Below are 14,260 nucleotides of genomic sequence, written 5' to 3'. Positions count from 1 at the left end.
ATTCCTCAAGATGTCTTTAGCTCTGTCTTAAGAGTCGTGATTGCCTTGGGGGAAGCCTTGGAGACTTGCTTTGGGGAAAACATCCACAGAATTCTCTTGTGAAAACTGGCATGTGTGGAGGTGGAATGAGGTCTCGTTTTGCACTGACAGGTGGCTGGTGTATGTGTTCCTCTGGCTGTAATTATGTTTACTTAACATATGCCTTTCCACAGTCCTGTGTCCCAGCACAATGTTGAGTTGGAATGGACGTGCCCTGCACTGACTTTTCAGAGCTGATTTAAGGGTCCTAAACTTGTGTTTAAAATACTCCCTCCATCTTTTTTTTTTCTAAAGAAGATGGAAAAAACTGATCTAAAAACCTGGTTGTTGTCTTATTTGTTGAACACTTCAAAGCATCTAGCAGTTTCTCAGAGGCAGTTGTTAACACATGAAGCTTGCTTGTCTAATGAGTGAATCAAAAGTGTGAAAAGGAATGAGGTATTAAAATTAATTGGTATTTCAATTTAAAATCATACTCTAACTTTTTTCCATCCACCAGAAAATGTCTTAATCTGAATCTAAAACTATCAGGATTCCAAAGTCTTAATGATTAACAACTTCGGGTCGCATCAGCATGTTTGCATTTGACTGTTTGGGGTTTCCTCTTTAGAGGTCCTATGTTTTTGAGATTCCATTAGGGAATTTGACATCTCAGGAGGAACTTTGACTATCCAAACCCCTTGTGTTGATTCAAAGTAATTATCTAAAATTTGAGGTTTCTGGAATTACTAGTTAACTTAAAAAAAAAAAAAAAATTGGCCCTGTATTGTAGTAGTATGGAACCATTTTGTGGTGTGAGAGAAATCCTTTTCCTTGTTCTCAGGTATGTTTTTGACCACCCAAGCAGAACTTTATTAGCTGAGGGCTGCAACCCCTCAGGGACTTTCACTACCTGGGTGGTGATTCTTTGATTCAAGGAATTCAGTTCATGAAATTATCATCTTTAAGCCTCTTTATCTTAATTTTTTACCATGTAAGTATTTTGGAGTGTGGTGGGTTTTTTCTTTTTTGTCTTTCTGGCAGTTCTTATCTCTGCTTATGTGCAGGAGTGGACAAGCTTGCAATTTGCAACTATGATGGGTGATTTTTTTTTTTTTTTCACTGTCTCTATTTTTGTGGACTTGCCCTGAGGAGTGTCTAACTTTAAAGCTGAGATGATCCCCTGAGGGGAAGGGGATGGGAAGAACCCCTATGTATTGTAGGTCCCCTATGTATTGTAGGTCTCTTCCCCCTGCACGCCCATTAACATCTCTGGGTGCAGCAGATACCCTGGCAGGGCAGGGGCTGCTCAGCCCCTTTCTGTCTGCATTGAGGCTCTTGTCCAGGTGTTTCACCTGTGCAGGGCACCCAGGGAGGACCTTTCTGCCCTGACCAGCGTATAAGCTTTTGCCTCTTTTTGAAAAGCGTAAGTGCTCTCAAAACACTGTATTTGGGTCTGTAGAGATATAGACAGGCACCTACCTTTCCTGCATATATCCAGGAACTGATGTGAGGAACATACAGGCTCAAGCTCCTCTTACAGCTTGTAGTCACCATAGTAAGCTGGTGTGGATAATACACTTGCAGAGCCTTTCTGGGCCTAGCTGTATGGGCACACCCAGAACAGATTTGGATCTTTTTGCTTTACTTGTATTTTCTGCTTTGGAAATGGAGCAGCGTGCCTCTTTTTCTTTCCAGACTGGAGTGGTCTGTGCTGCCTCTTTTAAAGCAGGGAGTGGGAAAAGACAATAGTGCATTTCTTTTTGGTTGCCTCTTTCGTGAGTGTTTGGACTGAACCAAAGGAGTTTCCTGGCAGTGTGAAATAGTGTGACAAAAAATGTAGGGAATCTGGGTTTTAAAGCCACATTCTGAGCTTTCCTTGGAAAGATATGGCAGGCGGCAAACCCCCAAAGGAAGTGTCTTGACTTCTATTTCTGTTCCATCCTCTCGCTGTAAGAAAAATTACATTGGTCCCTTTGCAGGCTGATGCTTTATTTAGGCTGTTTATCACCACCTGACTGTGCTCAACTGGCCCTCCAGCAATTTACTGGAATTCTCATCAATGAGAAGTAGGTCATCGTAGCATGGTTTGGGTGGAAGAGGTTTTGCTGTAAAGTTTTTTGCGAGTGAGAAATCTCTTTGGTGCTACTTGGCTAGTTTCACCAGCACATCTGGCCACTTGTGTGCAACTTGCAGCTGTAGTGGCTTGTGTTGGGTCACGCTTCTGCCAGAACTGTGGGAGAACATCTGCCCCTCTGTATGTAGGGTGGTGTGAACGGGGGATGGTGCAACTTCTTGCACCTTGAAAGACGGAGATTTGTTCAGCCTGTAGTCATGGTACGAAGTCAGCTGGCTATTATCAGCCCAAATTAGCCAGCATGGGTTAAGCTGACCAGCTGTAAAGTAATGCTGTGGTCCCACATGAAACTTTTGGCATAGGCTAGAGCTGGTGGGGATGGCAATACTGGTAGAGCCCTAGAAGGTCGCTGTGATGAATGTGGGATTCAAAGCAAATGGGATGTGGGTAGCAGAGGCTCAGTACTGCTTCAGGCCTCCTGTGGTCTAAGCCATGATGGTTCAGGAAGTGGTGTTTACTAGCTGTAACATGAACACCTTGCGTTTGGGCTGAATTACTTTGAATTAAAAATAAATGTTATATAAAAACAAAATATGTGCAAGTTGAGGCTTTGCCTAGCCTACAGAAATGTTGCTGATGTGGACAACTCCTGAGGAGTTTGCACAAAGCCAAGGTCCTGCCACAGACTTCATGCTAAATCCCACTTTCCTTTTAATCTCGGAGATTCTGTCTCAAGTTCTCCAACCTGAATTAACATCTGTCTCTCCTCCAGCAAAGTCAAGCCCAGGAAGAGGGCTCACCCTGACCTGTTCCAGAGCCCTGTCAGGTCCCAAAGGAGAGGACAGAGAGGACTGCGTTCTCCCCAGCCAGCACACTCTTTAGGGCAGAGGTGAGTAGCAGAAACGGGGATTTGAATGGAACAGAGAAAAACACAAAGCAGCAAAGGCTAAGCCTGTGTTTTAGGAAGCTGTTAGTCTGATGTACAATTAAATGAAAAAGAGTTCATGGTTGCCTGTAGGCTATTGTGTGTGTTAGATGTATTTGAGGTTGTGTTTTGGTCTTGGGGGCTTTGAAGAGCCTTTGAGAAGTTGGGAAATTCATGGTCTCTTGAACTTATTACTGTGGTTTCCTTCAGAGTTTGACTTAATTTCTGCTTTCACTTCCTCCCTCGTTTCCACCAGTGCACTTAGTTATTTAAAACACAGTTGTGAGGGGTTGGTACTATGAAATAGGATCATTCATCACTAGCCCAGGTCTTTGATGGTTAGCAGGCTATCTGTTTGGGCTCCTTAGTGCTTTCACCCCATTTTTGGTCAGAAGCCAGGTTATTGCCTTGGGTGAAGAAGGCCGGGTGGGAAGGTAGTGCCCACTTTCAGCCAGGCCCTGCTCATCACAAGTTGAAGCCAGCTTGCACTAGGGACTTCTGTGTACAGTTGTGCGACTGTTACAGCAAATGCAAAGTTCACAAAGAGGATTCCTGTCCTCCCTGCCTTGGTAGTCTTGTGTTATTGGCACTTGCTGTGCTGCTCTCACATCTTTCTTGCTCTGGGACTTCCTGTATCAGATTGTAGAATCATAGCGTCCTGAGTTGGAAGGGACCCACAAGGATCGTCAAGTCCAACTCCTGTCCCTGCATAGGACAACCCCAAAATTCACACCATATGGCTGAGGGCATTGTCCAAATGCTTCTTAAATATTGTCAGGCTTGGCACCATGACTGCCTCCCGGGGGAGCCTGTTCCAGTGCTCCACCACCCTCTGGGTGAAGAAGCTCTTCCTAATGTCCAACCTAAAGCTCCCCTGGCATATCTTCCTGCTGTAGATGTTACTACTTAAGCTGCTGGTCTGACCCACCCATCAGCTGCACCTCCCTTCTTCCTAGTAGGCCTCCCTGGAGGCTTAGCGGAGTTGTGCTCATGTAACTAGAAGTTTTGATGACACTTAGTCCAATCTTCCCTGTGCCTAGATATTTGTTGGGAAAGTACCGAAATAAGCCTGAGTCTACACATGTATCTCTGCATGGGGGAGGTGCACGTGAAGTCCTGCAAATGTGCTGTGATGTCAGCTGGGTGTTTCACTTCAGAATATGCTGCTGTGCATGCAGGCCTGAGCAGCTCACCTGCTCTCAGTAGGTACTCGGGAACTCCTCTGTGATAACACTGCTTTCCATTCTAGCCTGTGGCATTATGAAGGGTTGTCCCTCCCTTCCCTAGCACCACCCCTTGGCTTTAAAACCTCATTTGTAGGTTATGTCGCTCCACTGTCTTCCACATGTGCACGGCAGGAAGGAGTTTCATGCCCCTCATTCACGTGAATAGGGCCCATCTTGCTGCAACAGTTGTGATTTTCTCAGCCTTTTTTATGACTGCCAGTGTGTGATGGGCAGCCCTCTCCAGAAACATGGATATGCATCACTAGAAAGGTCATTTTCTATGAGATGTGGCCAGACTCATGAGCACTGCTGCAAGATGTGGGCTTATGGGAAATTTTTTCCTTTCACCCTTTTCTTTCTCACTTTTTTGCAGGGCAAGGACTTCTGGTCTGAAGCAGAGGGCGACAAGAGCTGCTCTATCTCTGAGTCCGTCATGGAACAGGTTAGTTTCAAACATGAGTGAAGCCAGTGGTTCACAGTGACCACTGGTTCTCTTGTGCACTTGTTCCGAGATACCTCAAAGGGGATGAGCCTTAAAGTGCCGGCTTGTGTCCATCTCCTCTTCCTCAGAGTTTCTTCAGGAACCCCGACACTGCTCCTCTCCATCATGAATACAGACAAAAAGTGGATGGAAACACTTAGTTTGCAAGCTGCTTCCTTGTTACCCTAGTGTGACACTCCCCCTTTAAACTGCAGGCTGGAGATGTAGCTATTGAAGAGACTATCGTGTCTATTGATTAAGCTACAAACTACTAAAACTAATAAATCAAATTAATAGACACACCACTGTGATCAATTTATTGCATTGTTCTGTGCAATATTAATCACAATTATGAAGCTACTATTTATCACGCTTAAATCTTATTAAACTGCTATTGAAATGTCTATCATCCTTCTCACCCCACCTGGTGTTAGGGTACAATTATAGCCCTCTTTGCTCTGCCCTCCCACAATCCTTCTGAATATAAACCTGATGACTAGTCCAGTGGGTTGCTCAAGGGGATTGCCAGTGGTGTCCCAGTGAGCTTGGGTCGCTGGGTGAGCTTCACCGCTGGTTGTGAACATCCGTGCTCAGATCATGGAAGATGTGCCTTCTGTTGATCTTTGACCGATCATATACCTTATTTTCCATTTGTTTCCATTTCTGGACTCTCCTTTTTGTTGTTCTTATTCCTCTCTTTCTCTGCCCAGTCTCCTCTCAAGTAAACAACCCATCCTTAATTACTTGTTATGCATTTGTCCCAATTTTGCTACTGTTGCCTAGTCAATACGGGTCCTGTGTGATGTTCCTGATATGGTTATGTAGATATAGGTGGCCTTGCAAGGTTCCACTCCCCGAAAGGTACCTGAAACTCCCTTTCAATTAGCAGGATCATCCTGTTTGCCTGTTGATTTCCTTATGCAGTGGGCAAGACAAACCATTCTACTTTAGCCTTGATTCTTCTCCCCAGTTACCTTATTAAGCCTAAGCATTTTCATATCTTATGGGCAGACAGTCTGCATACCAGACTAAGGATTTTTTCTTTATTTCTGTGCTTACACAAAATCCTGCTCTCTTAGCTGCTTAACTAAAATTATGGGACAGTTTCCTGGTTTTCTACAGAGGCTTTAGCTGGTTATGAGGCCCCACGTTGTAGTGGGACCGCTTGCTCACATCAATCTGACTGCCTTTGTGGACGTCCTCAGCTGAACTAATTTGGGTGCTCTGTGCTGCCGTGCTTGAAGGTGGCAGGGTGCGTGGCTGTGGAAGCAGTGTGTGCCTGTTCACTGTGGGTGAATGTGCCAGTGTAGACGATACCAGGCACAAATGGTCTGCCATCTCGCTATTCTTGTGAGCAGCTGCTTGGCTCTCTACAGGAGCTGAACAGGTTTATGATGGAGCTAGTTGAGAACCCTTTGAAGAGGGAGAAGAAATGTGAACCTTGGGGTTTTTTGCAGGCTTATGCTATCCATTATCTCTGTTTCCCACCTTGTTACTACTATGCTCTGATTACATTTAAACAGGGAGCTGCTGGCTTTGTTATGCACAGGAAGTAGAATGCCCAATTCCCAAATACAGGGGTAAAAACCTTCCAAACACACATCTGAACGGGGGAAGTGGGTGGTTTGTGCCGAGTACATCTGTGTCAAAAGAGGAGCTCTGATCAGGGTTTCTGTCACTGCCACAGCTGGAAACGTGAGGAGAAGGTGAACTGATTCTTCCACCACTGGTTTGTAAGAACAGAGCCATCTGTCATTCACCATCAGACAGTTCTTTGTGGGTACATATCCAGGAGTTAGTATGCATTTGCTGAAGTCTTGTGGACTTCCTGGCTAACGCTATCCAGGATGCCCAAAGGAGGCCAGAAAAACGTGTTGAGGGTTGGAAAACAGCATACGCATAGACCTTTTCAGTGGGGCTTCTCCTAGGCATGGGCTTAACAGTGATTTTTCTTATGTTTAAGATCAATGGATCTGTCCAGATGGAGAGCGTGCTGCTGTACACCTTCCTGGAGGTATCCTCTGACTGTAAGTTCAGAGAGCAGCTGCATTCCCTGCAAGGCCGGGGGATTGTGCCTTTTGTGAAAGGCAGCTACTGCTATGATGATGAGGTGGAACTTCAGACCGATGGCAATCGGAGCGGCCACTTGCAGAATGGTGAGCTAGGTGAGTACTCTTTTCTCCATCCTACATGCCTCTCTGAAAGCGGTGGTTTTCTTTCCCCTTTTCCCATCTTTGCTGCTGGCCTGTTTCAGAGGAGTAACGTTTTCTCCGTTGAGAAACTTCACAGTGTGTCTGGTGGTGATGGTGGTGTTGGGATTTTAACACTTGGGATAAGACAGCTAGTGCTTGGCACTTTATCTCCCCATGGATTTCTAGAGCACCTCTCACCCTGGGGTTTTGTCTGCAGCACATCAGACAAGGGCCACAAAGCTGGTACTAATGATTGCTGTCCTCAAGGGGTGTGATATTAAGCAGTTAAGTTAGGCCTCATGCCGCTCCTCAGGGAGTATCAGTATTTGGGCTGGGATTTTGGAACAACTCTTGTTCTGGTACTGAGTGAACCCCTTTGTGCTCTACCAGTGTGGTGGAAACTGTTCCTCAAATACTTTCTGGTACTGTTCCTGCTTCATTAGCCATCTGCAGGGTGGCTATTGCCTCTTGCCCAGGATGTGTCAGCTGGCACATTGACCTCAACCTAAGCAGGGTGAGGAGGAACTGCTACAGCAAATAGCCCTCCCTCATACAAATCTGGATAGGTCTCATGCCCCAGGTGACAATGGGAAGCTTTGCCAAAAGGAGATAGGACGGAGGGTAATGGTTCTATACTAAAAGGGGGTAGATTCAGACTAGGTACAAGGAAGAAATTTTTTACAGTGAGGGCAGTGAAACACTGGACTGGGTTGCTCAGAGCGGTGGTAGGTGCCCCATCCCTGGAAACAGTCAAGGTCAGGTTCGACGGGGCTCTGGGCAACCTGATGTAGTTGGAGATGTCCCTGCTCATTGGAGGGGGGTGGACTACATGACCTTTAAAGGTCCCTTCTGACCCAAACTGTTCTAAGAGTCCGAGATGCTGTATTGCACGTGGTGCCTAAGAGACAGATCCTGACAGTAGTCACTTGGAAAAGTCATGCACACTCTCTCACTTCCCCTCTCTAGGCAGGGTGTTGGCTGTAGCTGTCCTGTACAAATTCTGGTTGGAGATGTTCTAACCTCTCCTGTAGTGTTTTTTGGGCAGGGTGAGGCTGCACTTTACCTAAACTACAGATAAAAAACCTGTTTGCGTGCTGTCTCAAGTAAATGAGTCGAGCGCGCACAAGGGAGTTGTAGTGTGTATAGCGGTCACAAATGCAGTATGATTGGGGTGGGGTGGGAAGGAGGCTGTTAATGGAGATGGGCAAAATGCTATGGGTCAGCCTATCTGCACTGAACCCAGTCTGACTACAGCCTGTGAAGTAAATCCTGCTGTATGTGTTGGCAGTGCTTGCCCCTGAGGTAAATGAAGAAGTTGTCCGGATCATTGCTGCTCAGCTGGCTGAGATTGGAGACCAGTTTGATAAAGAAATCCAAGCAAGAGTAGTAAATGATCTAGTGCAGCACTTTCTGAATGAGAATCTGTCTGGAGAGGTGAGTGAAAAGCAACCTGACTAGCAGTTCCCCTTTTAAATGCTGTGCATTCTTCCTGCTGTGACTTTGAAGCAGCAAGCTTGCAACATCTGTATCTTTGCTAGTTTGCTGCTTTAATTATTGCAATCTTAATATTCAGCCCAAGCACTTACCTTTTGAAGATTTGGTAGAGATGATGCTGTATCCTGTGGCAGCTGTTGCCCTTCAAATTGGGTTCCTTGGGCTCATCTCCTTTCTGCAGATCGTGAAATTGAGGTAGTTGTGGAGAAAGACTGACTTTCAGAGGCATTTTGTCCTCGTTTTGTTGGCTCAATGCCTTATCTTTGAAAATCAACTGTCTGGTTAAGGCTTAGTATTTGTCCTTAAGATCTTTGGACTTTGGTGCTGAGTCCTGTATGTCCGCTGCTTGTTGCGTGGGTAAAACTTGAGCAGTGTTAGTGCCAGAGCTTGACTTGTGCTCATTACTGAATACTGAAGAGACAGCAAGTAGCGAGACCCTCTTCTGGTGCCATAACCGTTTAGCTCATAGGCTGTCAGTGGTGGGAGTGGGAGTGGGTTCTGGCCTGGATGGGCGACCTGCTGAGAAGGCCTCTCTAGGTGGCATCTCTGCCTCCTTGATGCAGTCGCTCTCCCAGCAGTAGATGTGATGTAGTCCCTGGCCCAGCATCTAACGTGCCTCACTGCTCTGCAAGGGAAGTAGAGCTTGAGGTCCCTTGTGTTAGACATCCCTCTTTCTTTTTAAGGATGGGATCCACATCTGGATCAAGAGCCACAGTTTGCTTCCACAGAGCCTTTTTGGCATCTTCAAGATAACTGTGGCTTTCTAGCTTGTTTGGGTTTCTCTGCCTGTGATGAAGTTTCCTATGCTCTACAAGCTAATACTGTCTTTGAATTGAAGGTCCACCTTCTGGCTGAAAAGGCAGGATTTAATGACTTCAATCTTTTTTGGTTTTGTGTGTTTTTTTTTTGTTTTTTTTTTTGTGGTGTGGGTTCTTTCTACTAGGGTTTATCACCTGCACAGACTGATTCCAGCGAAGTCCGACCATTCCCCGCTCCTGCTCTCTTGTTCTCTGCCCAGTTAAGTTTCAGGCCTTCAAATTTATTGCCTAACCTTTCAGCCTTCAGTAAGGCTGAGACAAACCTAACTTCTGAGCAGGGGGACTTTGCTTTTTCACATTAGTAGTGTAGCTTAGTGTGTGCAGTATGCACATTGTCCCTCTTGGGAACTGATCTTCCACTGATCTTGGGAGCAAGGCAGTGTTTGTTCCACGCTCAGACACCTTCTCTAGCTCCTGCCTATGTGGAAACTCAGTTTGCCTTCTTGCCAGTCCTGCCTAAGCTTGTACCTGTGCCCTTCACCGTGTTTTAGGTGGGCTGCCCTGTCCTGGGAGCCCCAGGATTCCTGTGCCACTTCAGGACGCGGCAGGCTAGGTGCAGACCCTGGGGAGGAAGGGGGGCTGTTGCACCCTGAATGTGTAAGGTGCTGTCTAAATTTCCCAGTGGTATGTGTGTTGTCGCCCTTTCTTTTTGTCTTCAGCGAGCAGCTGAGCTGAGAGATAGTGATCCTTGTTGCTGTCCAGGGTGTGTACCGGGCAGGCTGCCGTGCCCGGGAGGAAGGGGAGCGGCATCCTGCGAGGTGTTAGAACAAGCACATCAGTTACCGGCACGCTGCCAGCAGGCTCTGCTGAGACCCCTTTCTCCCACAGCCGTTGCACTGAGATCCCTCTCTTCCTTCCATACAGGACATAACCCGGCTCCTGTCAGAGGCGGTGGAAGGGCTTGCGCAAGCCATCCCCTCGGACATGGAACAGGAGAAGGCCATATTGGTGCTAGCAATGGTCTTAACCAAAAAAATTGCGAATACAATGCCCTCCCTTCTGCAGCGTGTCTTCAGCACCACTGTGAACTACATCAGTCAGCAGCTCCACAACTACATTGTCAGAATGGTGAGTGCCGTCAGGCAGCTCGGGGCGAGTCACAGCCGGCCTGGTAGCTGGCCTCCGTTATTCCGGGAGGGGTGCCTAGCTCTGCGCTGCCCACGGTCCGCTGGTTTCCCTGCAGCGCTCTGGAGGCTTGGCCAGTGGGGAACGCCGGTCCCTGCGGAGCTCTGAAGGTTGATGTGCTGAGGGAGGGAGGCCGGAGGGGGACAGGTCATGGCTTCTGCCCGCCCCACTCTCACAGCAGCCAGTGACCAGAGTGCTTTGATTCTGTAAGGCAGAGAAGGAGATGCGATTGCTCCTCTCCTTGCAGTCTCTTCAGGGAGCTGTGCCGATCCTGCCCTCAGGGAAGGAAGGCCTGACCTGAGCTCTGATGGCTGTATTTCCCAAACATCTTGGGCCTGAGGTCTTTGCTCTTGTCCTCCTGGGCTCCCCAGACCGTGGCAGAACAGGAAGGGGAAAGGAATTGCCCCTGAGAAACAGCACCAGCAGAGGAACAATGAGAAATGGTCAGCTGGGAAACGGCAGCTTCGTTATTGTTCTCTGTTGGCGCTGCAGCAGAGGTGGGGACACCAAGCAGCCAGCAGTCGAGCCAGGGCAGAGGCCGGGGCGTTTGGCCCCGGGGTCAGTAACTGACTGGGAGGGGAGGAACAGGCGCGTGCACAGGTGTACCCAGAGTTGGCCCTTTTTGGGAAGGAGGTTGAGAGCAGTCAGGGCTGTGGCCCCACCGCCCCACGGAACGGTGCCCACCCAGCTGCGGGGTGCTGCCCGTCCGTGGGACACCCCTGCGGCGCCGACTGCCACAGGCAGCGCTGGCAGGGACCGGGGCGGGGGAGGGCAGGCGGCTGCCTCCCGCAGCAGCAGCGCCCCGCTCCCCGCCGGGCAGCGAGGCCCAGCGGCACCGCGGCGCCGGCCCTGCCCTTCCCTTCCCCCGGCTCAGCTCCAGGGCCCGGTTACGGCAGAAACGGCTCGGTGGCCCCGGTGCTGCCTCACCGCTCCGCGGGGCGCGGCCACGGCAGGCAGAGGGCCGCTGGGCCGGTGGCCGTGCGGCCACCCCAGCGCGGGGGCGTCAGCGGGGGAGGGAGCTGGGCGCCCGGGGCCGCTCCGCGCTGCTGCCCCGGGGCCGCCGGCGCCGTGAGCGGAGGCGGGGCCGCTGGGGGGCGGGGGCGCAGCAGGCGGCGCCGCTGGGGCACGGGCCGCGGACCGGCGGCGGCGGCTGCCGCCCCCCCCGGAGCTGCCGGCGGCGGGCGGGCACCGGCGCTTAACGCTGCTTCTGTTCCCTCCCTGCAGCTGCGCGAGTGAGCCCTGCGGCCCGCTGCCCGGAGAATTCACGAAGACTTTTTCGTTTTCTGGATGTATGCAAATCACTTTTTCTTCTCTTAACTTCTGAGATACAGCTGTGAAAGGGAAGGCAGAGCTTCGTAGATAGGCTTTTGTAGACTAGCACAGCAGAGACGGTAGTGCGAGCTGCGTGCCAGCTCTGCCAGGACCTGTAAGGAGTAGTGCTTGCCCCATCTCATGTTACAATAGTGTGGGTTTTGTTTTTTGTTTTGTTTTTTTTCCCCCTTAGCAGTAGCAGACTTTAGGCAGACCCTGGCTTGTCTCTCCGGGGAAATGCTGTGGGCACAGAGCCTTCCCCCTCAGTATTTTTTTTTTTTTTTTTCTAAGCAGCTGTAGCATTTTGCTTTAGTTCCTCCCTTCCCAGCCCTGCTCCCGGTGCTGCAGCTGAGCCATGCTGAGTGTTAGTTGCTCCCAGGAAGGCCTCAGGCTGTAGCGTGGGTGGTTGATCAGCACAGATCACCAAGGCAGGGGGAGGGAATCGGGTCTGTCCTAGAGGGGAGCTGGCAGCAAGAGGAAACAACCCTAAAGGGGGTAGGGGTGTTCGGCCAGGTAAAGATGCTTCAGTATCAATCACCATAAACCCGAGCTTGCTTGGAAAATAAAACTGAATGAGAAATTGTAAAGAAAAGGGCAGGGGTAGGGACAGGGCGAATTCAGGGAACACAACTTGAATATGCTTCAGGAAAAGTGTTTAGCTTTAGAATATCTTGCTATAAAGAAGGTACCAGCCTTGGGTGAGGAAGAATACCTGGCATCTCTTACGCGTGTACTGCAATCGCATCTCAGGTTCAAAAAACTTGAACTCAGGTTGTTCGATATGTACTTGCAATCACACACAAGGTGGCAAAGGCTACACCTGTGATCCAGCTGCCTCAGAAGTTCTGAAATGATGTAAATAGTCTGTGGTTTTTAACTTAAATAAAATTGTCAGTTCTCATGGCAATACAGCTCTTAAGAATTTCAATTTCCACCTGGATCTCTTTTTTGGTAGCATAGTTTTTTTTTGTGCAAGTTCTCATGGCATTCCTCTAATTTACAGCTGCTTATGATGCAGCTGGCAGCAACAGAGACACTCTGGTCCTGGCCTTGTGCCTTGCATAAGCAAATCTTGTGTAAGTAAGTAAAACCTTTTTTTTTTTTTTTTTTTTTTTTTGTGTGTGTGTGTGTGTGTGTGTCTGCACTAGAACAGGGCGGGTGGAAAAAAAAAGCCCAGAAGTAGTCTACACATTGTTTTTGAAAACTGTACCATTTATTAAAGTGCAACCTGGGGGCATGGTCTTACAGCAGTGTCCCATTAGCAGGGGGGAAAAATGCACATACCCCTTCACTTCAAGGAATATAGAACAATGAAGCTGGAAAGAACTTTCTTTTAAAGGTGGAAACACTTTTGTTAACCAAATGGCACAAGAAGCTTTAGATGGGTTTTCCCCAAGAGGGCTGCACTTGCATATTAAAAGGAACAACAGGGCCAGTTCCTTGGACAGTGGGTGACTCGAGGACCAGTCAGGGTCTCTGCCCCCAGGCAGGCCTCTGGAGAACAGAATCTGAAGTCCCTGCAAGTCTGTCCCTGTCTGCTGACACCCAGCAGCAGCCTGGTAGAAGATATCCCCTAACATGGGTGCTTCGGAGTCAGTCCCATTAGTCTTTGCTGCTGAACAAATCAAGTGCCATTCTTTTGGTCTGAGGGGGTTTATTAGCTTTACACTTGAATAAAAGCTTATAATGCAAGTTAAAAATGGGGAGAGACCCCCTAAAGGTACAGCAGTGAGACGCATCCTCTGCAGCTTGTTCTGTCCGAACCAACAGCGTTCCTTCCCTCCCCTGCAGATGCTGCAAGGAGATCAACGGCAGCTTCCACTGGAAGCTAACTCTAGCTCCCCCACTGCTACAGCGTAACCATAGACCTCTAGCTAGGAGGAAGCAAGGCAGCCTACCTAAGAGACCGAGAGAGGGTCAGCTCGAAGTAGGGAAAAAAAGTGACGGCGTTATTTAACCGAAGGAGGTGGATCTGAGCGATGTGGTGCGGAGGTTCCCCCGGACGCCCTGGTGACACGAGAGCTGACCCCTTCCAAGCTGGCGCAGCTCTCGCTCCCCAGCCAAGGGCGCCAGCCAGCAGAGTTCAGAGTCACGGCAGCAGGCGCCAAGGCCGCAGGGCTGCCTAGCCTTAGCCCCGCCGTCCCTGTGGGCCTGAGCGGGCTCTACCAGAGGCAAGTAGTGGTGGCTTAAACCTTATAAACCCCTCCCTTTTTTTTTTCTATGGCGGTACAGAGCTTGCACTTTGAAGCACAGATGCATACGTGGAGTCAAAGCAATACTGTTCTCGTAACCTTCCTCATGCTGAAATTAAGCAGCTCGCATAAAGTCATGCACAGCTTCTGCCTTCCATAGGTACAGGCGATAACGTGCCCCGCCTCGCCGTGTTTCTCTGGGAAACACTTTCCCCTGTTGTGTAACCTACTAGAGCAGACACTGCGCCTACTCTGTGTGCCTGCTCCTCTTGGAGCAGACCCGTACGGATGAGCTGACCTTCAGTACGTTTCATGCCTGGAATGAGACATTCTGCTGAAGACCTGGGCGCTGCCTCGGCATGGCAGCTGGGGCTGTGCTCACCCCTCCACCCCCCCATTTC

At 49.2% G+C, this 14,260-nt stretch overlaps 1 protein-coding gene across 1 annotated transcript; it reads left to right on the top strand.

The window, feature by feature from the left end:
* Positions 1-2,919: 2,919 nt before the first annotated feature.
* BID (BH3 interacting domain death agonist) lies at positions 2,920-12,574 on the top strand. The gene is made up of 6 exons (XM_087767987.1): positions 2,920-2,984; positions 4,620-4,688; positions 6,691-6,892; positions 8,208-8,353; positions 10,096-10,299; positions 11,581-12,574. Exons 2-6 carry the CDS (start codon positions 4,680-4,682, stop codon positions 11,590-11,592), a joined length of 573 nt encoding a protein of 190 aa, XP_087624113.1. The 5' UTR covers positions 2,920-2,984; positions 4,620-4,679; the 3' UTR covers positions 11,593-12,574.
* The last annotated feature ends 1,686 nt before the right edge of the window (positions 12,575-14,260 follow it).

Source organism: Nipponia nippon, unplaced genomic scaffold, assembly GCF_047370975.1.
Source record: "Nipponia nippon isolate SJK-2023a ecotype South Korea unplaced genomic scaffold, ASM4737097v1 scaffold_3, whole genome shotgun sequence".
Classification (NCBI taxonomy): domain Eukaryota; kingdom Metazoa; phylum Chordata; class Aves; order Pelecaniformes; family Threskiornithidae; genus Nipponia; species Nipponia nippon.
The sequence above is the reverse complement of the archived record's forward strand: the minus strand, read 5'-3'. Positions and strand labels throughout refer to the sequence as shown.